The 15,073-nt window shown below is 50.4% G+C and overlaps 1 protein-coding gene across 2 annotated transcripts in view; it reads left to right on the top strand.

Moving 5' to 3' along the window:
* Positions 1 to 1,909: 1,909 nt before the first annotated feature.
* Positions 1,910 to 15,073, top strand: part of LAYN (layilin) — a 20,403-nt gene continuing 7,239 nt past the window's right edge. The window contains exons 1-4 of one of the 2 annotated variants that reach the window (XM_040482943.1): positions 1,910 to 2,216; positions 2,869 to 2,892; positions 5,183 to 5,480; positions 11,399 to 11,556. In XM_040482943.1, the coding sequence (XP_040338877.1) occupies positions 2,132 to 2,216; positions 2,869 to 2,892; positions 5,183 to 5,480; positions 11,399 to 11,556 (565 nt within the window). In that variant the 5' untranslated portion in view covers positions 1,910 to 2,131. The remainder of the gene's footprint in view (positions 2,217 to 2,868; positions 2,893 to 5,182; positions 5,481 to 11,398; positions 11,557 to 15,073) is intronic. The other variant, XM_040482944.1, reaches the window with a different exon arrangement.

A 15,073-nucleotide genomic window follows, 5' to 3' on the forward strand; every position in this document is an offset into this window, starting at 1 on the left:
ACACATCAGCAGGGTAGCTGTGGGGGTGGGGGGCGGGGGCTAACTGATCTAGGCTTGGCCCTGACGGCTCTACCGGGGAGGTCTGCTTCTCAGGTCTGTTGATTGACTGACGCAGCTTTGTTCCATGGGTCATCTTCTTTGGGATGTACATGGACCAGTGGGATATTTGAGCCAGGTTCCTCTCAGACCGTGGCAGAGAAGCAAAAGAACAAACAAAAACATGCGAGGCCTTTTCCAGTCTAGGTTCAGAAACCTCTGACTTACTCCTTTGGCCAGAGAAGTCACATGTCAAACACAAAGACAAGGGGTAGGGAAATCCACTCGGCCCCTTTAGCAGGAGAAGTGCAAAGTCACACGGTGAAGGGTGTGGACACAGGACCTGTGTAGAATTGGAGCTGCTGTTGTAATCTATCACATTAGGCTGACCACGTACCTTAACAAAGGCAATGTGAACCAAGGGCCAGAGCATCAAAGGGAGAAGTCAGGGCACAATTTAATTATTTGAGCCAACATAACAGCTCCCCTATGTTGTAACAGATTCTGTAATACTGGAAAGAAAGCCTTTTCAATGGACATTTAAAAACCTGGTATCTGCACACTTACATGTCTGTTTGCCCCGTCAGACCTTCTTAGATCTCTTAAGGTAACCTTTAGTGACACCAGGAGTTCACTGATACTTAGACAAAGGAATTGCCAAAGGCCACACAGACTGTGAGGAAAAGCAGAATATCAGATGCCACGTCCAGCGCTTCTGTTCACGGTAGCAGTCCCCTCCTCATTTTGAGAACCAGGAATTTCTAGAAAGGATGAAGGTTGGATATGAGATCTAATTCAGACATAAAGACTGCTGTAAATAAGCTTGCCATGAAAGGTCAGTCCTCCTCCTGCTGACCCTTTTTTCTACAGTGGTAGGGCTTCCTTACATTAGCAGCTGAGACTGAAATAGATTCCCTCCCACCCACACCCACACCCACACCCACCCACCCAGGGGCTATATTCAGTCCTTTTCCTCCAGAATTGCGGTGGCTCCAGCTGAAACCAAAACCCGAAGTCCGCGGCCAACACAGGGCTTCTGCATGGCTCCACAGCTGCACGGGGGAGAAGGCAAGGAAATCCGAAGCACCTTCGGCCACTTAGTAGCACTTTAGTTTCGGTACAGGAGGCTCGCGTCGTTACTGGAGTACGTTTGAAAACACTGTTTACTATAAGCAGCAAATGTGAAACGCGACTACTGCGCAGTTTAGAAGAGGGAGCACACGCATCGAGGGCTGAGTTGGTGAGGAAATCTTCACAGAGGGATCGCTCTGTCCTAGGGAGGCTCCTCCCTCTCCTACTATCCGCCCCCACCCTCAACAGGTGCTCTGCAAAGAGCGGTATTTTTTCCGGGGTTGGGTTCAGGGACACTCACTGGCTTCAGGTGCAGCGACACTCTTCTCAGCCAGAACTCCAACTTAGCCACCGCCTCTGGACATTATCCACTCTGCCCCGTAACTTGTCCGGCCACTGGCACACTGCCCACTTGAGCATCTGTTCTCTGCACCCACCCTTCCTCTCTCGGGGGTAGCCCTGAGCACCCGGACTGCAGCCTACCCAGCCCCAGGGAGGTTTTCGGTGCCTCGCCTGTCCCACTGGGCCACACTGCAGAGCCTAGGGCGCTGGGTGAATCTGGCCAAGTCTCCCGGGCGTGGGGTTGAGATGCGGTCGTGATCTTAGCCACAGTGCTCTCTTCATCAGATTTCCGATAAACCAGACTGGGACGGTCCTCGGCCCTGCGCCCTGGGCAAACGCAGGATCTCCGTGGGCAGCTCGGGGCGGGGCCGGCGGGGGGCGGGGGTTGGGGGTGGGAGCGGGGAGCGGTCTCCCCTCCCCGGCTCGCTCCTCTCCGGCCAGCCGGGTCTTTGGCGCTGAGCTCGCCGGAGGAGGCCGTCGGGGGGCGGTCTCGGTGACGTCCCAAGGGGCGGGGGGCGGCGCGCTGGCTCCGCGCCCTCCCCGCCTCCTTCGGGTGCCGGCTCCGTGGGTCCTCGGGAGATGCTGCCGCCGCCGCCTTTGCGGTTTCCGTGCACGCAGCTGCGGGTCCCTCCGCTCCACCGCCGAGGCGCCGCGGCGTCCGAGGGCGCACCCGAGCGGAGCCATGCAGCCGGGAGCCGCGCTGCAAGCCATGCTGTTGGCCGCGCTGCTGGCGGGGCCCCGGGGCGCCACCGGTCGCCTGCTAAGCGGTGAGTGAGCGCGCTGGGGCGGGGGCTGGTTCCAGGTCGGGTTCCGCAGAGGCACCGCCTGCACCCCACCTGCTGCTGGCCGTCTTCGAGGCGGCGGCGCCTCTCCTCCGGCCTTCTGCAGGGGCTGGGGGCGTCCCCGCCCCGCTGGTGGACCCAGCCCTCCTGCGCGCCCGGCTTGCTTAGCCCAGCGGCTAAGACCAGCGCGAGTCCCTGGGTATCCTGGAACCCTCAAAGGCCGTTCCCCGCCCTGAGTTCCGGGCGGTGGGGGGACATAGGCGGGGGGGGGGGGGGGCGCAAAACTGCCCCAGGAGGTGCCCCCTCGGCCCCCCCTCTGAGTGCAGCCCAATAGTTGCCAGGACCCCGGCGCTGGCCGGGCTCACCAACTCTCCTCCAGCCCACTGGGGAGATCTCTTGCTCCTGGAGACGGCGGGTACAGTGGGGATTCTGGATCGGCTGTGCGCGGGGCACCCAGCCTGGTACCTCTAGTCTCTTCTCGGGGTGATGGGGGGCGCGGTGGGGGGAGGATGGCCAGATCCAGCTCTGGAACCAGAGCGCTTAGAGATCGGGAAAGAACCCTGGTTAGCGCGGGACAAGCCCCGCCTGACTCAGGGGAATGACTGTCTGCTTCCTTCCTCCTGTCGTGCCACTGCAGCCTCGGACTTGGACCTCAGAGGAGGTACAGTGCTCTGGCTTCTAGCCTCTTGCGTTTGTTCTGCATGTCGGGGGTGGGGGGGGTGCGGAGAGAATGTCCGTGCCCCTTACTCAGGTCTCCCGGGCGCCGACAGATTGGCCGTAGAGGATGGCGGAGAATGGCAGCCGCCACTGCGTTATCCCTGCTTGCGGAGCTGATGGAAAGGACCCGCAGTTGGTTTCAGGATGGGGGTGGACTGCCTGGTGGCAGAAGGTGGGGGGTGGGAGTGCATCTGAATAAAGCTGCCTGGGTCAGGGCTGCATAGGCTTTGTCCTAGGTCGTGGGGAACAGAAGCCCTCGCCCTTCCCCTTCCTGCAAAAGAGAAGAGAGAGACACTTCCTGAAGGCAGGGGAACCAGATGCGCCTCAGGCATCCTTCCAGCTCTGGCTCTCTGTCTGGCACTCACCCGCTGACTTGCGCTGAGGAGCCAGGCTGGCCCATACAGGAAATTCGTTTAAGGTGTTATTTTTTCCCTTGGTAAACCAAGGGCAGAAAAGTGGGGACTGCCAGTAAATTCAACTCCAGTTTCTGTCATGCTGTGGCCAGGTTGTAGGTCCCTGGGGCTCATTTTCCGTCCGCCCCCTCATTTGGAGCCACCTTTAAAGAATCACAAGAGCTGGGCTGGGCCAATATCCTCTCCAGGCAACATTCCAGCCACAGCCTCTCTGCCCTCAGCCTCCCTGGAACACCTTCTTAGTGCGAAATGTCTTGCTTTTGAGGCCTCCTAATTTGCTAATGTGCCAGTCCTGTTAGAGTTCTAGCAATAACAGAAGAATAACAAAGAAAAGGGAGAAGATGCAAAACTCTTATAACTTGTTGCTTATTGAGGATGTCCTTACAAAAGCGGTAAAAGAAGCAATAGAAACAAGAATTCGCAGGAGTCTTCTGGGTTATCTGTATGTGCTCCCTTCCCATTTAGCACTGAAAATGCCGTTAAGTGTAGCCTTTGCCTCATATTCTGGACACTATTGGGAATAACGAAAGCTCTCTGTTCGCTGCACGGCTGCAAAACAAATTAGGAAGATGAGAACGTTCCTTGAGGGCTGGGAAGAGGCTCCCAAACCAGAATCCTTCATCCTTCTGTCTGTGGTAGAAATTCACACCCACAGCCCACAGTCTGGCTCTGACATTGCGAGGGACTCCCCTTGTTGCAATGTGGTTTTCACTCGTACGCTTGGGTCCAGAAACATACGCTGTGTGCTTCTGCAGGCTAGGAGCTCGTATTTGTATCTGTATTCCCAGGCCCTAGCACAGTGCCAGGCACAGAGTGGACACTCAGTACATGCTGGTCGAACAAAGTTCCAGTGCAGCAAGGCTTCAGGCACCCAGATGCAAGCTAGGGGGGGATGTTGTTCCTCCTCAGTAGAATCCCACACATTTGTCTGAGGTGGTGCTCAGTCCTTCTCGTGTCGGTCAGATACCACACATCGCATAGGCTCCCAGTGCAGCCTGAAACTGCGGTGGCGTGGGCACTGGGCAGCATAGTTCGATGGTTATGGGCTTGACTCCATAACCAGAATGGCCTTCCGACTCCAGTGAAGATACTGATAGCTATGTGACTTTAGCCAAATTATTTAATGTCTCTGAGCCTCAGTTTTCCCATCTGTAAAATGGGGCATAAGCAAATCTACAGCACAGGATGATCAGGAGAGTTCAGTGAGGTAACATATGTAAATGCAAAAGCCCTCAGCGTAGCTCATGCCACATGGTAGAAATTCAGTACAACTTAGCTGTGTCTTGAGGCAAGTTCAACAACAGACAACCCGCACCGACCTGATGCTCTTAGCTTCCGCTCACACCACAGACTGGGTGACATCTCAGTCCTACTACCTAGGCAGAGGGTTCCAGGATAGAGGAGCCCACACCCAACTTCAGAATACCTCTCTTACCTGAAGGAAGCACCAAACAGAGGTAGCTCACGCTGAACCACACTATCCCCTGAGGCTTCCCGAGGATGTGCCAGTGTTAGATGTGTGGCTTGGGGTGAAACCATATATCTTCATCTACCTGTGTTCTAAAGGAGAGTCAACAATGTCTGCTTTTCAAGAATCTGTAATGGAACGAACGAAACGTGGAGTTCTTACACAATATAAGCATCAGGGTTTACATCACTGCATCTCCATGCCGGAAGGGGTGTTAATTTGCTCTGAGAAGCTAAATGACATTACACAGTCCACCGATGAGTAATCAGAATCCCTGCCCAGGGATAGCTCCATTCCCATGCGCTGGTATACTTCGGGGAGTCCTGAAATAGGTTGGCTTCTATTTTCTCTAGGGCAGCCGGTCTGCCGGGGAGGGACACAGAAGCCTTGCTATAAAGTCATTTACTTCCACGACGCTTCTCGAAGACTGAACTTTGAGGAAGCCAAGGCAGCCTGCAGGAGGGATGGAGGCCAGCTGGTGAGCATCGAGTCTGAGGATGAGCAGAGACTGATAGAAAAGTTCATTGAGAACCTCCTGGCGTCTGACGGCGATTTCTGGATCGGGCTCAGGAGGCGTGAGGAGAAACAGAGCAATGGCACAGCCTGCCAGGACCTTTATGCTTGGACCGATGGCAGCACGTCAACATTCAGGTAAGTGTGTGGAATCCACGGCAGCCAACTCACTTGACGTAACTCAGAAAGGGGTTGGGCTGAATCCATGGTGCCAGGTCAGTGGGGAAGAGGAGAAGACCCAGCCAGGCAGAACCCTGAGGGGACAGCACCGGAACAGCCACTGACCAAAGCAGTGTGGTGAAGGTGGTGGGATCTGTGCCCAACTCATGTCCCAGGAGCTCTGTCCAGGTGGCCGTGGCCCGGAAGCGTTGTTTTAATAGCAGGTGATGCTTGAAGTGAAATGGTTCTGGCTGTCCAGCCTTTTGGATTAGAACCCCAATGAGAAATTGAAGGTCTGTGGAGCTAAGACTCAATATAGGGCTCCCGACCACAGGGCCCAGATGGACCAAGAGGGGACTTGAGGGATCCTGCATTTTGGAGGGCCCTTGTAAACCCACAGCACCAGGACTTACTGATTTCACACCGCACCCTGGCACCATGGCTTTGCCACGGTCCCTCCCTAAGAAATGCAGTGACATGGATAAACATCAAAAGATAGCAAAATCAAGAGGCAGATATAGACTGGAAAAGTGTAACAAACTACAGTGTTACTAGATAAAGAGTTTATAGAAGTCATTAACACGCTAAGAGTTTCTGTGAGTCAGTAAAAGCCCAAAATATAAAGAGGCCAAAGATCTGAGCAGACCGTTGAAAAATAGAAAATCTAACTGGTGAACAGTCACATGGGGGAAAAAAGTTTGAACTCATGATCAGTCAGAAGAATGCGGATTAGAGGAGCCTGGGTGGCTCAGTCGGTTAAACGTCTGACTCTTGATTTCAGCTCAGGTCATTCATGATCTCATGGAATCGAGCCCCGAGCTGGGCGTGGAGCCTGCTTAAGATTCTCTCTCTCCATCTCCCTCTGCCCCTCCCCTAACCCCCCCCCCAAAAAAAAAAACAAAGAATGCAGGTTAAAATACATGATTTTACCTGTTACATTTAAGACAGCTGATCATCCTCTATCAAAGTCTACCCATTGTGCTGACCACATCCACACCTTCCAGGAGTAGGAGTAGCCCCTACAGGGTTCTGGGCCTCTCTTCCTGGGAGAAACTTGAAAAAGGCAAGTTCTTAGGATGAACTGTACTTCCCATCACTGTCGCTAGTCCCAGGGCCACAGCTGATACTCAGTGACCTCCCTCCTCTACTGCAGCCCAGATTCCCCTCTCTCTCTGCTCAGGGAACCTCCGTGGCTTACCTCGTGGCAGGGACCCAGACCCTCAGCCCTGAGGAATGTGAAGCCCCAGTCAATGTGCACTTCTCAGGCTGGAGTGACTGCACTTTTCCATCTGCCATCCAAAATGGGTGTGTGAATACCCACAGGAACCCAAGGAGACAACCTGGATGCCAAACATTTCTCCCTGCCCAGGATAGGTGATAGCATAGCTACATCCTCCTGCAATGGGGGCCCGTTTCCTCCTACAAAGGTAATCACTGCTCCTCTTGCCCAAGTGGCAGCCATCACTCCTAGTTCAATAAGACTTTTCCAGGGGTGTCTGGGTGGCTCAGTGAGTTGAGCGTCCACCTTCGGCTCAGGTCATGATCTCACGATTTGTAAGTTCGAGGTCCACATCAGGCTCGCTGCTGTTAGCCTGTCAGCGCAGAGCCTGCTTTAGATCCTCTGGCCCCTCTCTTTGCCTGTCCCCCCATTGCACTCTCCCAAAAATAAATAAATATTTAAAAAAAAAAAAAAGACTTTTCCTAGATCTCCTGGGGGAAGTATTTCCCCTTTGGGTCCTGGGACATCTAAACCCCACAGAGCCCAGCATTGCAGAGACAAGAAGCACGGATTCCCCAGAGGGTCACTACCAGTGATGGTAAGCAAGCCTCCTCCTGTTTCCACCCCCTGGCTCCCAGATCCATGTGTTCTTGCTCTTGGGGACACGGTATGATACTTGAGCCTTGGAGGATGTTTTGGAGGATGATCCTGCCTCCCTGCAAAAGTATTGCCTCTAAGCTAGTGCTTCAGCTGTGTCGTCCATCATTCTGTCAGGCTGGCAACTTCCAGATGCTGCAACATGTCATATGACTAGTAAATGCCCCAGCAACGAGCCCCTGCCACACCTCCTTTGCTATAAAGTAGGTCCCATGGTCCAATGAGGTGTCATTTGGGATTGTGTCCTGGTAGATCTAATACTACGTAAGCTCTGGATAGCGGTGCTGACTGAGGCCCTGCGGCAGGAAAGGCAAACCCGTACCCAGGTTGTACGTCTATCCCTGTCAAAGTGAATCCTTGCCCCTTTCAGGATGGAAGGAGTCCAGTGCAGTCAACTTGCCACCGAACGCCAGGCTGGTGTTCTAGGATTGGTGTTCCTTTAGGGACTTAGCTTTGGTCTCCGTTGCTGGAAGGGTCAATGTTTGGCAGTAGCTAGATCAGCCTTGGTGAGTGAGAGTGGGTACTGTTGAACCCATGCATAGCCTCCATCCCTGCCACCACGGCTACTGTAGTGAGTGTCTGTTGTGCCGGCCCCAAGGCAGCTGATAACCAGGCTAGCTGACATCAACGGGCCAAGTCGTTTGTCTCTCTGGTCGTTTAGTGCCTCTTCAGTGCTAGAGGCTTTCTGCCGGGTTTTAACGTGTGATAGATCCTCATACTTCATGCCTATTCCCGTATGTCTGTTCACATCTCCCTAGCCGAGAGTTCCCTATCCCCAAACTTCCCCTCTTTCTCCTTTTAGACTCCTGATCAGCTGGCCAAGTGCTGTGCCTTACCCCTGAGTCCCTATATATTCTGACCTCCAGTAACCTCTCTTTCTGTGCCAGGTAGTTGACTAAGTATACCATCTAAGCTCTGGCCAATGGGAGGATGTCCCATTACCACTCAGTCTTTCAAGGCCAACTCTGAGTGGGGTTGTAGTGCAGCAGCCGTCCATTTGGAATTGTACTCACATTCTTGGCTGATCTATCCATGAACCGAACTCAGGCACCTCTATCAACTAGTCATAAGGGGTTCCCTTATGCAGCTATTGGTGTAAGCTGATGGAGAGTCTTTGGAATGACAGTGCTAGAGGCTATGGCAGCCTGCTCTACGTGCTCATACAGTGCCCTTTGGTCCTGAATATATATTGATTCTGGGCCTTCCCATCCCGGGACTGGGTGTGTCCGATAGTACCTCACTCACAATGGGTAAGTTGAATTGCACGGTCTCTTGGTGCTCCCTGCCTAGTAGCAAGCCAGGAGCTGCTTTGCAAAAGGTGATTATCTCTCCGTTTCGGAAGACATGACCTTGCTATAGAATCCTAGGGGTTTACATTGTGATTCTCGCATTGGGGCTTGTTACAAATTCTGTGTGGCATTATTTTTCCCATCTGGATACCTCTGCTAATAGGATCTGCTACATAATAAGTCTGCTTGCACTACAGCCTAGACCTGCTTCAGGGTCCTTTTTCTGCTCTTGACCTCACTCAAAGCTGGCCGTCTTTCGTGTCAGCTGATATATGGGCCAGAGCTGTATGTCCAAGTGTGAAATATGCTGTCTCCAGCACCCAAAGGTGTTACGCTTCCTACTTCACATTATTCTAAGATGCTTCAAGATGCAATATTTGTCCTTTAATATGAAAGGGATGATCTGGAATTCCCTAGATCACTAGAAACCTACACATTTTCATGAAGTGGCAAGCTCTTGAATCTTCATTGCGTTGGCATGTAATCCTCTGGAGCACATGAGTCTTCCTAAGCTCTTCTGGTTCAATTAGCATGATGTCAGAAATATAGCAGACCAGTGTGATTTCCTGCAAAATGTGTAGGTAGTCCAAATCTCTTCATACCACATTATGACGGAGGGTTGGAAAATTAATATAGTTCTCAGGCAAGATGATAAATGTGTATTGTTGTCCATTCCAAGTGAATGCAAATTGTTTTTTATTCTCTTTCTGGTGGAAAATATTGTGTTTACCAGATCTGTATTGTGGGTACCCAAGGGCAAGTTAACCTGCTCTAGCAAAGACACCGTAGATGGCACAGAAGCTGTAATTGAGGCTTCTACTTAGTTGTATTTATGCTGTTCTAGTGTGATCCTTCAGGATCCATCTGGTTTTTGTAGGAGCCGGACTAGTGAATTAAATAAAGGTACGATGGCGAATAACACCCTCGCATTGTCTAGAATGGTGGTACCATTTTCTGTGATCTTCCCCTCGGTAAGATACTGGTTTTTTTATTTACTGCTTTGGAGATGTTGGGGAAAAGCAAAGTCTCAGAAGCTTCTACTTGACCTTGTCCACTATTACAGCTCTTACCTCACAGGCTAAGGAACCAACGTGGGACTATACCAACTACCAACTATGGCTGTTCAAGTCATATATCTGCAGACTGGTAAATGACTGCTGGGTGGGTCCCACTGTGAGCTGGTCCTGGGCCAGAGCTCTACTCAATACCTGGGCTCAATATGCTCCCACTCTAATGGGTAGTCTTGATGATGTTTCAAGTCTTTGAATATCAATGTCACCTTGCATCCTGTGCCCAACAGTCCTTATGATATTTGGGTATCTCCTTTCCCCCAGTGTATGGTTACTCTACTAAGTGGCCATAGGCACCTTTGGGAGAACGGGAAAATTATCCCCCTGTGTACCAACCATGGCGTTGCAGGGTCCTTCCTCCTGACGACCTGGCCTCTTCTTCTATCAGTGAATTCCAAGCCTGAGACCTGGCTCAAGTCCACAAACCAGGTGCCAGGCATAAAATTCCACCCATTCCATCATCAGTGAAATGAAATAACATAAAGCCATAAGGCCAGTGGGGAAGAGAACAAGGCAAGTCAAGTTAGGAGGTCCACCAACTGGGTTGGAAAATGGCCTGGAGGTAACTAATGGGGTAGAGCCCAGCCCAAGTCAGGGCCCCCAACTGCGCAGGCACGATGTCCAAATAGTGCTGCAAGTTCAGTTATTGTCCAGGCAAATTCAACCCCGTAGGCATAGCGAAGGACCTTCCCTTTGGTGGAGGGCAACACAGCCCTCAAGCAGAGCCGTACTGAGGTGCTGCAAGGAGACCTCTCAGCTGCCTCTTAAGGAGGGGCTCTGACAAGATCCAGGCAAAGCAGCAGGGCCCAGCTAAATAATCTGAGCATGAGGGTGAGATCGGGGCCTCAGAAGGAAGCAGCTCAGGTGGGTAACCACGCAGACTATAAAACCCAGCCCTGAATCACTGCATGCAGTGAGGGCTCACAGCATTCAGACTCTCTGTGGAATCCAAGGCCCTAAAATGGGACCCATATACTCCACTGGGTGGCGGCACCATTTAATTCCAAGTACCACAGGATAGTGGAGCTCAGGCTGCTAACGGAGCTAGGAAGACAAAGGCAAGAAATGTGGCAGCAGAGGCTGAAGGAGGGGCTCATCCGCCTGATGAAGGGAAAACAAGATAAAAGCTGAAATTAGACTAGGTGGGCCCTCTGCTCTGTCCCTACCCCCTCACCTGCCTTGACAGCCTCTCCATTTTGGAAAGTCTTGCTCAGATGCTCGAATTTTCCCTCTACTTCCTAGGGCTAGAAAGGCAGTTATGACGGTTGAAAAGCATAAAGAGATATGAGGGAGGCAAGCTCTGGCTGAGAGGAGCCATGCCTCTTGTCAGTGCGTCTGATTTCTACAACAAAGAGAAACAAAAGCCGGTTCGCAAAAAGCAAGCAATAAGATCATCCCAGACTGCTTCTTCTCATAATTGCTTTGCAGACATCATATGGTAATATATTCCTCCCCGCAGAGAGCCTGTGGCAAATGTCAGATGATTGGTTGTGATGTCCATCTTAGAAAGCACGTGGTTCTACGTACTGGCAACACTTCAATTCCTCCCTGTGTTACTGTCTCCTGACGCAGAATCCTACGTCCATGGTTCACTGGAACTCGATGGGAAAAGTCTGGGGCTTCCTTCTCCAATTGTCTCCACTGTTGACCCCTTTCCTGCAGGAACTGGTACGTGGATGAGCCTTCTTGCGGCAGCGAGGTCTGCGTGGTCATGTACCATCAGCCATCGGCACCTGCTGGCATCGGGGGCCGCTACATGTTCCAGTGGAATGACGACCAATGCAACATGAAGAACAATTTCATTTGCAAATATTCTGATGGTAATGAATCCTTCCCCAAGTCATGTGGCTGAATCCCCAACTGCCTCTCTTACTTCATAAGCAGCTGCTAGTTCCCAGAATTTGTTATGTGGTCTCTGAGAAAGCTTGTTGGGAATGCCAGCGGTGTTGAACACTGGGGAATGCAGTGACACTTCCTCGTGGAGGAGTACTTCTAGCAAAGGAGAGGAGTGTCTGATGCTAAGAGAAGGGATGAAGAAAAGAAAGGGTCTAATTTATGTCTGACAAAGCGAGAATCATGACAAGTTCAGGAAACAAAAAGCCCTCTAAGTGGACAAATTCTTATTCTTTCCACATGTGAGGTTGGCTGTAGGAACTTGGAAAAAAAGAAATATGAAAGGAAGCTGGCCATTGTTCCTGCAAGTCTTCTAACAGCCATGTGACATTATTTTCTGGGGCTTTAAGGAAACAGAATAATGACCCGAGGAGGTAGATAATGGAGTACACCGATTTCACTGGCCTTGGACAGATAGCGGTCACCTTGAGGAGCAGGCTTAAACCACCTTGCAGATTCACCTGGCGTTGGCTTCTAGGTCTGTTAAGGTTTTCAAATTGGCTACAAGCCTGCAGTCTCACTCTCCTGGGGTTTCCCAAACTCCCCCATCGTAACTGGCTTAGATCTAAACTTAACGTGATTTTTTTTTATCTGTCCCTGAAGTTTCTCAGATCCCTAAAGCCAACAGCTGGGTCCCAGCCCTCACCTTTCCTGGTGAGAATAATCCTGTCATTCTAAACTCTTTGAATTGGACTATGCTCTTGCTCTGGTTTTTGCTGCTTAAGGTGTTTTTCCTCTCTCTCCCCCACCTCCACCCCACCCCAGGTGAACTCCTCCCCACAGAGACCTGGCCCTTCCTGCCACACAGAGCTGACTCAGGCAGGGAGGTGGCTGAGACGGGGCTGGCTTAGCAAGTTGCCTCTTTAGAGCAGTAAAAGCAAAACTTTCCATCGCTCTGTTAATTATGTCCTATCAGCTCTGTGGTTTAAAATGTTGTAATTTTTAAACATTTTTTGAAGGAAATGTGCGATTTTAAAAGTTCTTTTCATACCTTTTAATTTTTGGACTTTGAACCTAGCGTGTATATATGTGTATATGCGTATATATACATATACGTACATATATACATATATGTACGTATATGTACATATATGAAATATTCATAATATAATATTCATATATATACACACTATTCTTTGTTGCTTTTGCTATTACTTGAATGACACCGAGTCCTGACAGGAAAAAGATTTAAAAAAAAGATGTACAGGATTAATGAGGAGAGTATAATAAAAGGATATTTACAGAAGTGTGGCAAAGAGAAAGAGACGGTGAGGTGCCCAGGGATTAGCCACAGTAGGACGCTGTTACTACCCCTGAGCCCAAAGAAGTAAGTGGAGAGAATGGTTTTAGCAGAACCCCGAGCTCCCATGAGCTTGGAGTCATGGAATAGGAGCCATAACCATAAAATGCAGCGACTGTCAAACCGTGGTGGTGAGGCAGGAAGGGAGCCTGGGGAGTAAAGCCTGGGACCTCTCTCTGCTCTCCTGCCTCTGCCTCCCATCAGCTAAGCCCAGTCAGAAGTGAAAAGGCAAGGGAGTCCCAATAACACAGTGCATAGACGTCAGCCTCCTGGGACACAGAGGAGGGCAGACTAGATCTGGCAGAGGGAGGTGAGCACGTGGAGAAAAACTAACACGTTGTCTTTATGTGGCCACCTATCTCCAGGATGAGTTCACGCACCTTAGCCATACAAGAAGCTGCACGAGCAGCTCTCTTCACCTCCACTCCCCCATTCCCCTGTGCACGTTGTGAAGCTGTCCACCCACCCCCACCCCCATTCCCCTCTGCACTCTGTGAAGTTGCCCAAGAGCTCTTGACTGCTGTTCCCTGTGCTTGAAACACTCCTCCCCTTTCCCAGACAACTCATCCTCGCCTTTGGGGTTCACGTTGAACATCACCTCTCAGAAGACTAAGTGCAACAGGTGATTGTGAATTGGATCCTGGAGGATGATGATGGTTTTGTATAAAGCGCAGCTTTAGGACAATTGGCAGAATTTGCATAAGGTGCATAGATTAGGTAATAGACTATCAATGACAATATCTTGGTTCTGATCACTGTTACTGTGGTTATGTAAGAGAACCCCCCCCCACATATGCATATGTCCTGTATGTGTTCTTTGTACATATGTGGGTGTATATGTAGGTATAAGTAAGAATATAGATAGACATAGAGAGATACAGAGAGACAGAATAATTAAATAAATGAAATATGATAAAATTGTAACTTATGGGTGAAGGCTATATGGGTATTCCTTGTAGTATCCTAGCAAATTTTCATAAATCTGCATTTTTTCAAAATAAGAAGTTAAAAAGAAATCTCCTCTGGGAAACCTCCCAAGGGCCCCTCAAAACCAAGTTAGGTGTTCCTCCTGGGAGGATCAGAGCACCTCACACACACAGTATTTTAACTGCCTATTTATAAGTTTCTGCCTTTCACTACCTGGTTGACATGAGGTCTGGAAACATGCACTTTGGAGCAATGAATCCCTGCACCTGATGGGCTAGGGGAAGGTCGTCCAGGGCGGTCCCAACAGGAAGGCACACCATCTGTTATGCCAGAGTAGCAAGAGACTGGTTGAATAACATCTAAAACTAGACAGCATGACCACGTAGAGCAGGTGGCACGCTAGCCAGGGCTGAACTCTGGCTTACGTCTGAGGTGTGCGAAAGGCGTAGGTGTATCCAGTGAAAATGAGAGACAAATCATCTGAGGCAGTGCGTTGCAGATACATCGTAGGGAGTGATGGAATGCTGCGTTCGTGTTGTGCCATGTTTAATGCAGTTTTGCACCGTGGATGGGACCGTGGAGGGACAAGAAAATGAATACATCATGTGATGTTCTTGAATACACTATGTATTATCATGTAATGTCACAAATTAGTATTTGTTAATATCATCCTGTGTTTCCATATGCTATGGCCATCCCAGAGAGCGTAAGGACTCTTCTCTTACGCTGTTGCGTCTCCAGTACCTAGCTGAGTTTGTCTCCTTGCAATTTTAATTTTCACTTGAGTCGTTTGGGTCAAATCCCAGTTCAGCTACTCAATAGCTATGAGATTCGGATAAGTTATTTACTCTCCCTGTACCTCAGGCACCTCGTGTACAAAATCACCGTAGTAAGAGCAACCACCTCATTAGGCTGTTATCAGGGTAAATCATGTTTGTTTTTATAAAACACTTAGAACATGATGTTTCTATCATATAGCAGGAACTATATAAGTGTTTTTTTTTTTTTTTTAATGAATGGATTTGCATTGCACACACACTTACAGGAAGATGATTAAAAGTTTCCTTTCCAGGGGCGCCTGGGTGGCGCAGTCGGTTAAGCGTCCGACTTCAGCCAGGTCACGATCTCGCGGTCCGTGAGTTCAAGCCCCACATCAGGCTCTGGGCTGATGGCTCAGAGCCTGGAGCCTGTTTCCGATTCTGTGTCTCCCTCTCTCT

This window comes from Herpailurus yagouaroundi, unplaced genomic scaffold (genome assembly GCF_014898765.1).
Source record: "Herpailurus yagouaroundi ecotype Mexico unplaced genomic scaffold, PumYag 161, whole genome shotgun sequence".
NCBI classification, from domain to species: Eukaryota; Metazoa; Chordata; class Mammalia; order Carnivora; family Felidae; genus Herpailurus; species Herpailurus yagouaroundi.